This window comes from Argiope bruennichi, chromosome 8 (genome assembly GCF_947563725.1).
Source record: "Argiope bruennichi chromosome 8, qqArgBrue1.1, whole genome shotgun sequence".
NCBI classification, from domain to species: Eukaryota; Metazoa; Arthropoda; class Arachnida; order Araneae; family Araneidae; genus Argiope; species Argiope bruennichi.
This window is the reverse complement of record NC_079158.1, coordinates 20,515,854-20,533,166: the sequence shown is the minus strand read 5'-3', so window position 1 is coordinate 20,533,166 and position 17,313 is coordinate 20,515,854. Positions and strand designations below refer to the sequence as shown.

The following is a 17,313-nucleotide window of genomic DNA, read 5'->3' as shown; positions in this document are numbered from 1 at the left end:
ATTGTTGGATTAAAGATATAAATAAATTGGTCGGATCCCAAATTACTGATAATCATCGAATATTTTTATGTGATAGATGTTTAAATCATTTTTATTCTGAGGAAAAATTAAAAATGCATGAAGAATACTGTAAAAAGAAAGAAGCTGTCACAATTAATATGCCAGAAAAAGGTAAAGTTATTCGATTTAAAAAATATAATCATAAAATGAGAAATCCATTTACTATATACGCAGATTTTGAGTGTCTTTTACATAAAATGGATACAAGTGAACCAGATCAAACTAAATCGTATACTATGAAATATCAGAAACATGAATCTGATAATTTTTGCTATTATATCAAATATGAAAATGAATATTTTAAACCTCCTATTCATTATAGAGGACCTGATGCAATAAAAAAGTTTATATCTATGTTAAAAGAGGATACTCTCGAAATTGAAATTTTTATAAAAGAGAAAACTGAAAAATATGAAAGTCTTAAATCAATGATAGATTTCGATAAAAATCATTACAAAAGAACTAATATTTGTCATATATGTGAAAATGAAATCTTAAAGGATTCTCCTGTTGATGGGGAAAAAAAAGTAATTGATCACTGTCATTTAACCGGAAAATATAGAGGTCCAGCTCATAATATTTGTAATTTAAATTATAAAATTCCAAAATTTATTCCAGTAAAAATCCATAATTTAACAGGTTATGATTCTCATTTATTTATAAAAGAGCTCGGATTTGATAAATCAAAAATAGATGCTATACCTAATACTGAAGAAAAATATATATCTTTCAGCAAAAAAATAGGAGGAATGAAATTGAGATTTATTGATTCATTTAAATTTATGTCATCCAGTTTAGATGAATTATCAAAAAACTTGAGAAAGATGCCTGAAAATGAGTTGAGTAAATATCCGTCAAAAATAAGAGAAATGAAATATATTAATTATTTAAAATCGAAATTTAGAGAGACATCATTACATTTTCCTGATGACAAATTAGATCTCATAACAAGAAAAGGTGTATATCCGTATGATTATATGGATTCTAAAGATAAATATGAAGAAACAAAATTACCTCCAAAAGATAAATTTTATAATAAATTGAATGAATGTCATATAACTGATGAAGAATATCAACATGCTCAACGTGTTTGGAAAGCATTTAATATAAAAAATTTGGGTGAATATACAGATTTATATGTTAAAACAGATGTATTAATTTTAACAGATGTATTTGAAAATTTTAGAGATGTTTGTTTAAAAACTTATAAATTAGATCCAGATTGGTATTTTACTGCTCCTGGTTTATCTTGGGATGCAATGTTAAAAATGACAAAAATTAAATTAGATTTATTAGATGATTATGATATGATTCTTATGTTAGAAAAAGGATTAAGAGGTGGAGTTTCGCAATGTTGTAATAGATATGGGAAAGCAAATAATAAATATATGAAAAATTATGATGAAAGCAAAGAATCCAATTTTTTAATGTATTTAGATGCTAATAACTTATATGGATGGGCAATGAGTCAATATTTACCTTATGGAGGATTTAAATGGATAAATACAAATGCAATACAAAATATTCTTAAATGTCCTGATGATTCAGAAAAAGGATATATATTGGAAGTTGATTTAGAATATCCAAAAGAATTACATGATTATCATACAGATTTACCATTATGTCCTGAAAAAAAATATAAACAAGGTAAGTTATTAACAACTTTATACGATAAAGAGAAATATGTAGTTCATTATAGAAGTTTAAAACAGTATTTGAAAATGGGTTTAAAAATTATAAAAGTACATAGAATATTGAAATTCAAACAATCGAATTGGTTGAAAAAATATATAGATTTAAACACTGAAATGAGAAAACGAGCAACTAATGATTTTGAGAAAGATTTTTATAAATTGATGAATAACTCAGTATTTGGAAAAACCATGGAAAACATAAGAAAACGAATAGATATAAGATTATGTTGTAATTATGATCAAGTTAAAAAATTAATTGCCAAACCTCATTTTAAAAGTCGAACTATTTTTGATGAAAATTTGGTTGCTGTTCATATGAAAAAGACAAAAATACTTTTTAATAAACCAATCTATGTTGGAATGAGTATATTAGATTTGTCTAAATATTTAATGTATGATTTCCATTATAATGTAATGAAGCCAAGATATAAGAATAATATTAAATTATTATATATGGATACAGATAGTTTCATATATGATATTAAAACAGATGATTTTTATGAAGATATGAAATCTATGATTGATTATTTTGATACTTCTGATTATCAAGAAAATAATCTATATAATATGCCGAGATGTAATAAAAAAATATTGGGTAAAATGAAAGATGAAAATAGTGGTGTTATTATGGAAGAATTTGTAGGTTTAAGAAGTAAAATGTATGCAATCAGACTAGAAAAATGTGAAATTAAAAAATCGAAAGGAGTTAAAAAATCTGTAGTTAAAAATAGAATATCATTTGATGATTATAAAAAATGTTTATTTGATAAAATTCATCAATATAGAACACAGAATTTAATTCGAAGTATGAAACATGAGCTGTATTCAATTCAAATAAATAAAATAGCTTTATCAGCAAAAGATGATAAAAGATATATTTTAGAAGATGGAATTCACACTTTAGCATTGGGTCATTATAAGACGATAGATTCTTAAAGGAAATAAATGGAGGATCTAGAACAACTTACACAAGAACTTATGAAACTAAATTCAAAATATTTAAGATCTGACTTGCATGAATTAATAACGAAATATGTCAAAGAAATAATTAATTCATATACAAATAAAATATCTAATGCATTGGAAAATATCGATTCAAACACACAATTAATCAACTCAATTGAAGAAATAATCGATTCATAAGATGGAAGTCATTCAACTTGTAAAATTTTTTTCTAAATAAATGGAAGCTTTCAATAGACTTAAGCCACTTGTAACATATAGATTAAAAGATTTAAAGAATGGTGAATACACTCTATTATCTTTGAAAAAAATTCAATCTGCTAAATATGGATATATAGTTATTGCAAAATTACAAGTTGAAGGGCAAGAAAAAGAATATTTTCTCCCTAAACATAAATCTAATATATCTGATGAAGCAATTGATATAATTAATGAAGGCTCATATATTTTTGTTTATAGAGGTAAGGTTGATGGTAAATATGATGATTGCTATATCAAGAAAATTGAATAGTGAAACCTTTTATTTTTATATTTTTATTCTTATATTTTTATTTCTTTTAATGTGTATAATAATGTGAACAACGCATGAATTTATATTGATTTTAAGACGATAGCCTTTCGGTTAATTTGTTAACTTTTTCCAAGTTTTGGCTTGATATTTTAAATTATTGATGTTATTTTATTATGACCTTTTTGCACTATTTTTGCTCTAAATTTTGACTTGATACTTTAAATTATTGATGTTATTTGTTAATGTTATTTTTGCTCTAAATTTTGAGGTTATTTGATGGATTTTTAAGGTGTGCTAATTATGCCCTTTTTACACTATTTTTGCTCTAAATTTTGATGTTATTTTAAAATTATTGATGGATTTTAAGGTGTGCTAATTATGGCCTTTTTACACTATTTTTGCTCTAAATTTTGATGTTATTTTAAAATTATTGATGGCTCTTAAGGTGCGCCAGAACACGCATATATATACTACTTTTAAACCTAACTTAATTCCATATCCGCAGAATATGGAATTAAGTCAGACTAAATTTCTGCACTACTCGAGACAAGAGGGTTATATAAAATGCAATAATTATTGGTATCTGTTAAAACAATAACAACACATTACTCTTGTTTAAGCTCACTTCAGCGTCAATCACCCTGGGATTGCAAACGAGAGAAAAACCCTCAGTTCAGACTGAAGGGTTCAGGCTGGTTTTCGTCAGGAGCTGGAGCACGGAATAAATCCTTTTCTACTAAGCAGAAGATAAAACCTTCTTATTTGGGATCAATGTTCATATTTACCTTCTATTAAGCAAAGGCGTGTTTAATTGAGGAATTTTAAAATACCTTTAATAATTTAGTTTGCATTAAAAATCATAATTTGATATATCTTCGTTGCGCTTATCAACAAACCGTTTAAAAACGAATACAATCCACTTCATTTATTGAGCTAGAGATTATAACTCTTAAGCAATTTACAGAAGTAATTCTGCAGTAAGCACCAAAAGGTATAGCATTTATTCCTGGATTAGCATGATCATTTGCTTTAACATAGCAAACAATATTTCAACAAAAAATATGTTCTTTTTTTCATTCATTACTATGTATATATAACAGAACTCACCCTAGGTTCACTGGGCCCGATTAAGCAGACTTTCACTCCTGAATTAGACGAAGCATGCCTGGCAGCGGCAGATCCATACATGCCAGCGCCGATGATGCATAAATCGAACGTTTCAGGTTGCATCGTCTTACCTGCGGAATACAGATCAGACATGCATGATGTATACATAATTTCCTTTCCCGTTATTAAAAAAAATAGAAATAGTTCAGTAGATCTTAAATAAAATTGCATTTAAAGAATGTGAAATATCCTTATATAGCAAATAACATTCTAAAATCTAAACCTAAGTATTACATAAAATAATGCTCTTGCAATAGCTGTAGTTATATATATACGATGTAAGCGACAAATCCTTTTATGAATAAAAAAAAATTGGAATATTTATCAAGTTAATATAAATTTTCTGTTTAAATTTTGGAAAGTTCAGGAATTTTATTATTTCTATTATTCTCAAAAAATGAAAATCAATCGTGTCTTGAGAACTGTTTAAAATGTTTTTTAAAACCATTGTTTAAATATAATGGCTTGAATCGAAGGCATTTAGTATTTTCCATAAGTTTTAAAAAACACCTCTTAATCATATTATTTGTGTCCGCTTTACTATTTTGTTCCTATCGTTCCGGTATTACGATTTTCTTGTCCGGTTTCTACTTATCTCTTTCCGATTGATCAGAGCTCTAATAATTAAAATAAGGGTAAAATCTACCACTTTTCTCACTTTAAATTACATGCGGCGTAGGATTTCACTGAAATTTTTTTTTGGTAGAGTTCTATCTAGTAAATATGGATAAAAAATCGTAGGTTAATAATTATTTCTAAATTACATGGATTGTCCAAAATAATGAAAAACTCATATAAAAAGAAATTTTTTGCACATAATATGGTGTTGGATCACCTTTGGCAGATCCAACCTTGAAATGGGCATATACTGGTTCTGTATGATGGTAAGTGGGATGCAGAAATTGCTCTAATTCCAGGAGACGTGCAAGAGGAGAACAACGGGATCTCACTCTTTCTTCCGAAAATAGACCACAGGGGCTGATGATATTAAGTTTGGAGATCGAGCAGGCCACGGAAGTTAGGTAACAGAGTCTTCATGTGCCCGAAACTATGATTTAGCAGTTCGACTCTGGAAATTATCTCCATCAGACAGAAACAATGTCTGTGCTGTAGAATGTAGGGAATCGGCAAAAGAGTGACAAAGGTATTTCTAGTGACCTTCCATGTAAGGTGACAAGGGAACTTAATCTAAACTATGAGATGAGGTCCCAAACTTTTATGCCCCCCCCCACACTTAACTGCAAGAAGAAGGCAGTTGTAGACATCTACAAGGGTTTGCCACACTTAAACCCGTCTTATGATAGGGAATAGGGAGAAATTTAGATTCATCAGAAAACAAGGCATGTTTGAATTGATATGTAATCCAGGTTTCATGGTCCTTCAATCACTGTACTCGCCGTTTTCGACTTACATCTGTCACAGGCAGTTTTGTAATCGCAGCTGTGCCCCAAATATTTTGTTTATGCAATCCTCTTCGAACTGTATAGGTCTACACTGGGATCTGAAGATGATCATTTTGCTCAGCTATAATTTTTGTTGCCGTGGTCTTCCTTTTCATAGTCACAATCCTCTTTAATGTACATCTGCCTTTCGCAGTGAGTTTTGTTTTTCTTTCATAGTTAGTTCTATATGAACGTTGGATGATGTGATGACTTTCGACACGGTTCTTATTGATACCCCCAACAGCTGTGCCACTGTGGTTACCGATCCTCTAACCAAACGGGTTCACACCATTTTCCATCTTTGGAGTTCTAACAAGTATCTCATTTTAGCTTCACTCGAAACGAAACTAAGTAGACAATGTTTTCAAGAAAAATGCACAGTTATACAAATTCAGCACATTGAAAATATGTACATAATTCGAATACAAATTTCCGTTTTTAGAAACACAGAACAAGTTATTTAAATAAAAGTACGTGAAAAGAATGGTACAAAATATTATATCAAATTTGCTTGTACATATAGTTTCAGTATGTAAATTCTTTCAATATAAAAACAAACCTGCATACAGGAAGGACGAGTACACAATTTTTTAAATATAGATAACTTATGTGCATTTCAATGTACTTTTTTTTCTATAATACCATAACAATGACTTCAAAATTAATTTTTTTTTGTTTAGCATTTTTAGAGCTTTTCTCAAAGGAGTAACAGTAAAGCAGATATCAGCAAAATATCTTTTGTCAGTATGAAATTTAAATATTTAAATAACAATTTTGTGAAATATGCTGCGTTTCTTTTTTGCAGTGTGAAAAAAAAATCAATATTTTATAGCGATTTTGATATTTATAAAACATGATATCTATGAGGTTGTCCCAAAAGTTTCTTTCTCATCGCTCTGTGAATGGCCTTATCTGGCTCTGCTTGTGCAAACATGTAGACTTATCTATTAGCCGTCTATGTCATCGGTTTCAGTCGTACCAGAGCTTTACTACATCCCAAGGAAACCCAAAGACTCTTTTGTCCATTTGGTAGGATTGGAAAGGCGTGATTTTTAAAAGGTGATGCAATAAATTCTACGAAACACTGTCATCCACTGGATCAATTAAAAACTGCCACAGAAAAAAAAAACCCCGGCCAGAATTAATTAACCGAAGAGTGGTTGTTCGTCATCATGTCAACGCGAGATCACATATTGAATTAGTCGTAAGAGAAAAGCTCTTACAGTTTGATTGCGATGTTTCACAGCCACATGTATACTCTCCAGATTTCGCTCCCTCTGATTATTACTTCTTTCTGTCCTTCAAAAATTCTCTTCGCGATAAGTGTTTTAAATCCATCAACGAAATAAAAGCACACCTCGAGGATTATTTCTTCTCCAAAACACTGCAATTTTGGAAAAAAGACATAATGAGGCTTCAAGAGAGATGCAAGAAGGTAATAGAGCAAAAGGGTTCTTATATAACAAAATAAATAATATTTTAAACAGTAAATATTGTGTATTCATTTCATAGAAATAGGAAAGAAACTTATAGGACAACCTAATATTATAAAACAATAAACTAATCAGCTTAGTTTATTTATTTTCTAATCGTTTTAATCCTTATTTAAGACATTGATAATTTCTTTGATATCGATTCGTTATGTTGGATGAGTTCTCAGGAATGATCTTGGTAACAAGGTATCACACATCCTGCCGCGTTCAGTGTAAATAGAATGGATTTCATGAAAATATTTAAACACAAAAGAACAAAATGAAAAAAAAAGAAATAACATATTTAAATATAAAATCAACGTAATGATGTTTGCATCTGCTTCATTATCAGAGTATTTAATTCATCAAAGGTGAATGAAATGAAATTAAAATAGGCATAATTAAACGAAACGAAGGCAGATAATTGTCTTTGACTTTTCACCAATTTTTCAATGCTCTTTTAATTTTATTGCAATATCATTATTAACCCGTTAACTGGGTATGACGAAATATGTCAATACGAACGAATTAAATAAAGGTTAATTACCCGGTAGAGAAGTTAATTAAAACAAGCTTACCTTAGTCGACTTTAAATAAATGCGTAATAATGATGATTTGTGCTTACGAAAAAAATCATCTACATCTGAAATATTTCGTAAAAAAGTTTTAAGAGATCATGGAAAATTCTTTGCATGATAAAGACTATAAGATAAGATTAAGCAACGATAAATACTGATTGCACATTAAAAATCTTCGAAACAATTGTCCATAATGCTTCTTATCAATCATTGTCTTACAGACAGTAAGCATTCACAGAACAAACACAACTAAATTCATACTTCAATTCTCATTTCTATTTAGTAATATTTGTTTGAATTTTATCAGTTCTCCTTATTTTAATTAAATATTTTTCAAAGAAGTCGCAAATACATCAGTTCAAAACATCTGCAATGTTTCTTAAATAGGAAATAATTTTAATTTTATGAAATGTTATAGTTGAGTATATTTTTAAACTAATTTCATAAGATTAGAAAGCGTCTCAACTTAATGTAGGATTGATAACTTTACTATTTAGTACTTGTACTTAAATATATTATATTATTACATATTTAAGTACAGAAGTAAAACATTCAGGTAGTTTCATAGAAAATTAGTCACAAATTCCTGAGAAAAATGCATTAAATGAAAAAAGATAAAATAAAACTATCATATGTCTGTGTTCTAAATTAAAATTATAGAAAGTTTCATTGTAAAATTCGTGTACTCGCATTTTTTAGCAATTTAAAGTAATAAAATTACGAAGAAATCATATTTGGCAAAATATAGAATTTGATGTTACTGTTTGATATTTTAATTATGACGCCATTACAATTTTTAAAATTAAAATATAATCAAAGTAACTATAAAAATACACAAAAACTGATTTTTTTATAAATTAAAATTTGAATTTTTATTTAAAATTCAAAATGGCGGAAAATAAGAAATTAATCACAATAATAAAATTTTTGAAAAACGAACTTCTAATTTCTTTTAATGAACTTCTAATTTCAAAAGTTATTGATTTTCTTTGTTCGATTTATCTGAATTCAAAAATGAGCTCTCTCATTTTTTAGTAGAAAATTATATACAGGGTGATGGAGAAATAACAGGAGGTGTTCGGAGTCCTGTAGCGTGTTACGTCCTGGACAAAATATAACAAAATTTGGCCACCATTTTTTTTTTTTTTGACAAATTGAAATAGGTGGTGGTTTCAATTTGTCAAAAAAAAAAAAAAAAAAATAGTACCAAAAAACGCCGATAGGGAAAATTCTGACACTGCGATCGAAGATTTCTTTATGTAAATTGCATATACGAGTACTTTGTAACACGATATTGAGGGTACAGGAAAGGTTGCGAGAATTCAAGTCATTCTACAAGAATTCGCTCGTAGATGGACGTGCCTTATTAGTCCAGCTGTTTTACAGCGGTATGAAAATACCAGTGCTCCTCTTCGTGAATACCAGCAGTTAAAACAGTTACGTAGAGAACCGATGACCATAACTAACTTACGAAGAATGGTTGAATGATTTGAAACAACAGGAATTCTTGATATGCAACCAAGCCGAGGACGATTTATGGTTGTGGGGCTGCTTAAAAGGTGTTGCATATCAAGGAACATGTTCCTGACATTTCTACTTTAAAAGATCAAATAATGTTACATGTCAGACGAATGAAAGCCGATATGCTGCGAGCCACCGTCAAAAGCCTCGTGTACAGCAAGCAATAATTGGAACATCAGGCTGGAGGTCATCTTGAACCAAATTTGTATGTTGCTATAATAAGCGTTTTTCATTGGTATTTAGTGTGTTATTAGTTACTGTTTCCATTGGTAGTTAAGTATTATTTTTTTTACACATTATGCACTTGCAACGTCAGTACTTCCACTATTGGCGTTTTTTGGTACTATATTTTTTTGACTAATCGAAACCGCATATTTTAATGTGTATGATGGCCAAATTCTGTTATATTTCCTCCAGTATAACAAGCTACATGGCTCCGAACACCTCCTGTTATTTCTTGATCACCCTGTATTTTACAAGATTGATTCATAAAATACCTTTATAAAGTCTTTCTAATTATTTAAAAGATATATAGTCTTTTTATCTATGAAAAAAATATATTTACTGGAAGTGCATAAAAAAAGTTGAGTTGGAAATTTTAATGTGCATATATATATATATATATATATATATATATATATATATATATATATATATATATATATATATATACACAGGGGTAGCTCTAGGAATCCACCGATCTTCATCGTGTGAATTCCTAGAGCTAGTAACTCAGAAGCTCGAATCACACGAAACTTCTCTGACTTCTCTTCAAAACGACTCTCTCTGGTCTCCTCCTTCTTCCAAAAAAAAAAAAAAAAATCTTGCATTTAGTTTTTTGTCAAATTTTCGCCTCTCATTTTCACATTCGTGCTCTTCCTGTTCCCTGTTACATAATAAGTGTTCAGAAAAATCCTCAATGACCTCCAGTCGATCGTGGGAATGTTCGTTAATGATCCATCCTCGTAACTGACCCTTCACAATGAAAAAATAAAGATTTACATCCGAAGGGTTTGACTTTCTTGCCCTTTGAAGATACGATTTATTACCTTGAAACAATGAAAGGCGCACGTGTGGTTCTTTATCTGGACTCAACTAATGACCAGATGGCCCTATTAGGGGAGAGGAATTTTTCAGCAGTGACTTTAATAATTTTTAATTAGTTTTTAAAAATATTTTAAATGCATTTTCAATAAGATATTTTAGTGTTAGAGTGAAACTCAAATGTTTCGCATTGTTACTACTAATATTTCTTCCCGCCTTTTTTCCCATTGTTGAGATGAAGATATGTAGATTTGGCGTATTTCTTTATGTCGAGTAAGTTTCAGTATAAGGCATGCTTTTAATAATTTTTTTGACATTTTGATGAAATTAAAATCGAGGCTAAATTTATCATTAGACAACAGTGGAAAATTTTTTAAGCGCCTCCAGTTTAAAATACTGCTGCTTTTTCTTGTGATATAATTGGATATATAAAGATGTTGAGTGAAAATTAGGGAAATGCAAGGCACAATGAACAGAATTGTGTAAGTCTTTTGATATAATGTAAATTATATGTCTATCAAACTTTAAAGTTTTAAAATATCATGATGAGGAAACAATTGAAGTTTCAGCAACTAAATTAATCCCGACAACCCAACTGGTCGCTAAAGGTGGCTAACCTATAATAATTTCAATGGATTTGCTTTAAAAAAAAGTATATATTAACTAGTCACTCGAATTTTGGCTTCACTTCTGAGTTGCAAAAGTTTTCCCCGCGCTGACACTCGTTACAACTTCTTTCTCTGCAAAATTCCATTCTCCAGCTGTTCAAATATTTTCACAGGACTATTTTTTTTTCCTATTTTTTTGCTTTTCTATTCAGAATATACCGGTTTTTGGTCATGGCGGAAAAAAATAAATAAAGTAGGATTTCCAATGAATCTTATCTAGTTTCCAAGGAATATAATTAAAAATTAGTATGTCAAAATCAAAATTGTAAATTCGTGAGGAAAAAAAGCAGTATTATAAGGAAACTATGATAGATAAATAGATGGCATAAAAAATCCTCATTTATTAAAAAATGATTAAAAATTGATATATATTGCAAATATAATTAAAATATATGAGTACTCCCATCAAGGTCTTACACGCATTTTTTTACATGAAATTGTTCTTTCAAATGCATTAATTAAAATTTATTATTCCTTATTTTTGTTAATTGTCCAAGACTGTTTCTTTTTGTCTTGGAGATTTCTTTCTTTTTTTTTATGAAAGCTCGTTGTACAGTGGTAAACACTTATCAAATTATATCTAAAATTTTCAGCTGCACATTCATTTATGAAGGATAATTTAGAAAAGGTCAATACCATGTTCGAAGAATCTAGGCTTTAAGTCATAAAATAACTACATTATTTTATAATTCCTCACATTATTGGATTTTTTTAAATTTTTTGACACTTTTTAATATCGATATATATTTTTTTATTTTATTGTTTTATATACAATTGTTTCCAATTAAGTTTTTCATAGTTCTTAAAATTCCTTACAGACGCATCATATTATACAAGAGTTATATGCGCATTAAAAAAATATTTATACAGTGCCCATTTAATACATTTGAATTGCAACTCGGAATTTAAAAAAGGGTCCCCAAATTCAATTTAGTAATATAAAAAATATTGATAATTGATACATATAATGAGTGATTTACTAATAAATTCAGTTTCAGACATGGGGTATTAAGAACTAATTTATAATAAATATATTTACTTATAATTCTACTCTGTTCACAAGATGGGCGCATCATTTTCATCGTTTTTTATGAGAACTTCCAAAAAAATCATTCGAAAAAGTTTCTTTTACATAAGATTATTAAAATATTGTAGTAGAATTATTAATAATGATTCTACTCCGGCTTGGGATTGAAATGATTATTAACAATATTCTTTTTCCAAAATTATTTTGCAAAACTTTCTTTAATGCTTCTTATATGAAGTAAATCATATTTGCCTTATCGTTTTTAAGAAAACTTATTTCAAGTACATGAAACCAGAAAAAGGTAATTGTTGGAGAAATAACAGAGAACAGGTTTTTTGAAACAACTTTGTTTATTCGTCTTGAATAAAACGTAAAAAGAAAACTTAAAAATGAACATTCGGGCATGTTTGGTACATCTCCGTCTATATAGTGAGCTCAATGGCATCTGAATTCATCTGTTACCTTACGGCACTTTTCATAACGATTCCACGACTGATTACCAACAGTAATTTTGCATATATCATATTTTAAATATACAAATTTTCCACATTTCACAATGAATAAAAGTCAGAAGCAATATTCACTAAAGAATTTCCTGACTTTTCGTACCTGATGGATATTTTAAAATAAATCCTATGATAAAAATTATTTTTTAAAAAAATTCTTACAAAAGCATTCGTATGATAAATTTTAATGCAAATTTGTTTAATTTTAAAGCAGTTTATTTTTTAATATATATTTAACAATGGAAGAAACTCAGAAGTACTATAGAATAAGTTTAAAGATACAAACCCAAAAGTATCTATCTGCAATAGTAGGACGCTGATTAAATATTGTTACTTAAAGGTACTAGTAAAAATATCCACAACTATTCGTGCGCATGGTATGTCACGAAACTCAATTTCTTCAACTTTCTTTGGAACACACGCTGCCATCTATTTGTTAATTCTGTTATCAAAAGCCTTTTTTTGAGATTTTTTTTTCTTAAATTGACAACTAAAATAGATCAAGGTTTTTTGACATTTCCTATTCGCAACCCTTTTCCAAGAGAGAAAAATGCCGACCCCATTTCTATTGGAAAAATTTTACTGCAACCCCGAAGTTAGTAAATAAATAAGAAATGCAGCAATAAGTGCTACTAATTAAAATACATTCGGTTCAAAACATTATTTAGAGCATTTAATGATATCTTTCAAGACGATGATTTTTTTAATTGTTTTTACTTAAAATTAATAAACACATTCATACATTCAGAAAAAAAAATTATTCCAAAAAATTGACTAATAAAATTTATATTAGTTGTGAACCGGCAATTCATCCAATATTTTTTTGAAATTTACTTTAATAACAAATGATGAATCTCTGAAAATCAAATATAAAAGATTAGCTTTTGTAGTATATAAAACTAGCAGCCGAGTTATTGTAAAATCAGTTGCATTAGTTTCTATTAAAAATTATAAATCATTTATATATAAATTATGTTTAAATATCTAATAACAAAATCTAAAAATGTACAGTGTACACTATTCCTATTCTAATAATTTATTTTAAAATTCATTAAATGACTTTAATATCTTGCACCTTTTTATTTCGAAGGAATATTGAAATTGTTATTTCCCAAATAGTACATAGCCTTTTATAATATTTTTTGCCATTTGAACTTTTTTGCTCAATTTTTTTAATTTAATTATTTTTTGCAATTGTTTGTAAATAATTATTTTTGTTTTTGAATTTGTTTCTTATATTTATCCGAAAGGTGTATTTCGCTTGACATTGAATTTATTTGACTTTCCTTAAAGGCAAAGTAACTGGCGATACCTATGTTTTGATTATGCAGAATTTAAAACGAATTTTACTCAAATATTGCCTTTTTTTCTTCCCCAATCAAAGAATAAAATTATTAACGTTGGTTTTATTTGATATTTAAATTTAGCAATAATAATAGCAAGCAAAAATACATTCATAAATTAAGAATATTTGAAATACTATTATTTGATTCTGATAATTATTTTTTTACGACCGTTTCTTAGTAATTCAAATAGAATTTAAATTTTAAGAAATTGAATGTTATAAACATAAGAACAGTCTTAAAAAATTCTTTTTATTTATAATGTTGTTACCATGATGAAACATTACTTAATGTAAGCATGACTTTCACGCTTGTATTTCATGTAAAGAGCTCGCATGAAGAGCTTACATTAAGTAATGCATACATTACTTAATGTAAACCATTATCTATATAAGTTATTCAATATTAAACATTATTTATGAGAAAAGTGCCATAATTTTAAATATTCAACCGCACAACATCGAATATTTATTTAATAAAAACACTAGGATTATGTATCTAAAAATAACTTCTCAGATTTATCATTTATTGAGAATCTCGGAAAGCATTTTCAAATGTTTCATATTTAAGTGATTTTCTTGGACAATTGGCAGTTTGCCATTTCAAATGAACAAACATACGTATCTGAATTTAATTTAACTCTCGGGGGCACAATTTCTATTTTTCAATCACAGTTGAATCAATTCATGAAAATAAACATAAAGAACTCAAGGAAAATCATTTGAAATGTAATTTAAAGTTAAAATTTTATTTAAAACAAATCAATGAAAAATTTATTATGGCTTTTTAGGAAAATTATATTTGATTTTCTAATTTCTAATAATGAACAAATTATTTCATAAATTTATTTAATAATTAAATTTGTAAAATTAGTCCATAAAAGATTTTAAACAATTAATAAATAATGTAATATGCATCAGTGCTCCATATAAGAATATTTCACTTGGGTTCCGATCAACTTATGTTGCAAAAAATAAAGTCACGTGGCTGAAGTAATGGCAATTTTCTTTGTATATTTTTAATTTGCTAATATTCTTTGTGCTGAAGTTTCAAATATATATTCCCACTTTGTTTAGTTTTGATGTATTAAAATCTTGTTTTGAAACAATATTGGGCTATTTTTAAACGACTCATAATGTTGAAATGTAATTCAGATACCGAGAAAGTCATCTGAGCTGTCACTCCGAATGCTTTCAGTCAACTGTATTCCGCATTCTGGAAATATTAAATAGCACTGACGAAAGATTCTCAAAAATTCAATAAAAGATATTTCTGATGTTAGAAATATATTGTAAATTGCTCTTCTAAAGAAGCGTGACTTTTTAAAAACTGTTATTGATTACCTGATAACTTCTCTATCTCTCTGAATCTGGTGGTTGAAATTGTAAAGACCGTTCGGGAAATATTTTGAAATTTCTTCATGCGCAACTCTAAGTGATTTCATCTTAAAGTCATAGAATTATGTATAATTAGAAACGAAAATTTATCCAATTAATATCCAATTAAGAACATGGCGTAGAAAATCATACTTAAATACGTAAATAAGAACAACTTACAAGTCAATATAAAACGATTTTCTTCCCTTCGAATGTGATCAATTAACATGCAACTCATTTTTTTCATTTACTATTATATTGTATATTAGGTGAAATGTGAACATTTGCTAACATTCTTCATGCCAAAGTTTCAAACTTATATTCTCACTTTGTTTGGTTTTGATATATTAAAATTTTGTTTTGAAGCAGCATTGTGCTATTTTCAGAAGAATCGTGATTTGAAATGGGGTACAGATGCCGTCGTGGACGTTATCTGTGCTGTTATCCCAAGCGCTTTAAATCAATTGTACTTCGCATTCTGCAACATTAAATAACACTGAAAAAAGAGCCTCAACAAAAGATATTTCTAATGTTAGAAATATATTATGAATTCCGCTTTTAAAAAAACACGACTCTTTTAGAGCTATTATTGCTTACCTGATAACTTCTCTATCTCTCTGAATCTGTTGATTGAATGCTTGGGTAAAACCTGACTCGCTGGATCGCGTTCTGCAACAAGAACGACCCTACCTTCGTCATAATAAGAACTAAATATTTCTCGAGAATTATATTCTTCTATCTATAAGGAGGGAAGAAAATAATTGACTTTGGAAGAAAAAAAGATTAGCTTTGTCAAAATACATTTCTTAAAGAAATCAGCTTTTAAAAACTGGTTTTTTAGTTCAATAAAAAAGTAGAATTTATTTAATTTAAACTATTTGCTTCATTTATAATTTATTGTTAAAATTTAATTTATAATTTATCATCGATTAATCTTTAAGTTATAATTTATTATTAAAATTTTATGGAACCCTAAAATCAATTCCCCCCCCCATTCTCTATTGGGTGGTAATAGATAATTGTAAAAAACACTTGTAAAATATCAAAATGCCATGAAGGCTATTTGCCGTATGTGTATTCCATACATGACCCTATCCTGTGTACTTCACAATTCAATAAAAATATAGCAATTTAAAGGGAAAAAATTGTTTTTTATTTAACTCAAATCGTGGGTTAACACATAGTTCTATCATGTAGTGCTCCAATTTCCCTAACCCTAAACTATCAGCTGTCACGTGATTATTTTTTAATAGGATTGCCAATACTTTACTGCCCGAATGGTAGCAAATTCAAATTTTGCGTTAATTTTGGGACACCTTATACAAATAGACAAACACACATTCATGATTGTTGTTAGTGGAGAGAAAGACAGATGTAAGACAAAGCTTGCCATCTTGACGTCGATTTTGAATAGAATATGTTTGTTTCAGCAGACAAATGGTGGCTCTTGAGAAACTCTTCATTTTGGATTGCATTGAAAAATGGAGTCAAATAACTGAATTAATTGACCCTCCTGATGATTTATCGTGGGATTACTTTTCTCTTAAATAATTTATCTCGGATGATTCTTGAATTTTTAAAAACCCAATACAATTTTTATTAGTTGTTGTTAAAGATTAGATAAATCTAATCTAACATAACTAAGAGACTGTTTCATCATCTTGTATATTATTAGAAATTCTATGTGGTAGTTTAGGGTATCAAATTAAGATTACGATTTGACTAGAAAATTATTAAATCTATATGAAAAAATTGTGGAGTATCGAATTTGTTAGATACTACTATTAATATCTAATCACTTTCGATAGAATTTTATGATCTTATGAAAAGATCATGGCAGTGATTTAAGAATAAGTTAATTTTTTTTTTGTTCTATTCTAAATATTGTTTTGAAAACAGTTGCAAGCAAAGGAGCCAGGTATTTATATTGGAATCACTGAT

General features: G+C 28.3%; 1 protein-coding gene across 1 annotated transcript in view; it reads right to left on the bottom strand.

Annotated features, from left to right (window-relative positions):
* The window catches only part of LOC129981569 (uncharacterized), a 31,713-nt gene extending 24,595 nt beyond the window's left edge, over window positions 1-7,118 (bottom strand). Inside the window, exons 1-2 of the mRNA XM_056092465.1 lie at window positions 7,061-7,118; window positions 4,336-4,466 (exon numbers count right to left, since the gene is read on the bottom strand). Of these exons, the coding sequence (XP_055948440.1) occupies window positions 4,336-4,458 (123 nt within the window). The 5' untranslated portion in view covers window positions 4,459-4,466; window positions 7,061-7,118. The remainder of the gene's footprint in view (window positions 1-4,335; window positions 4,467-7,060) is intronic.
* Between the last annotated feature and the right edge of the window lie 10,195 nt (window positions 7,119-17,313).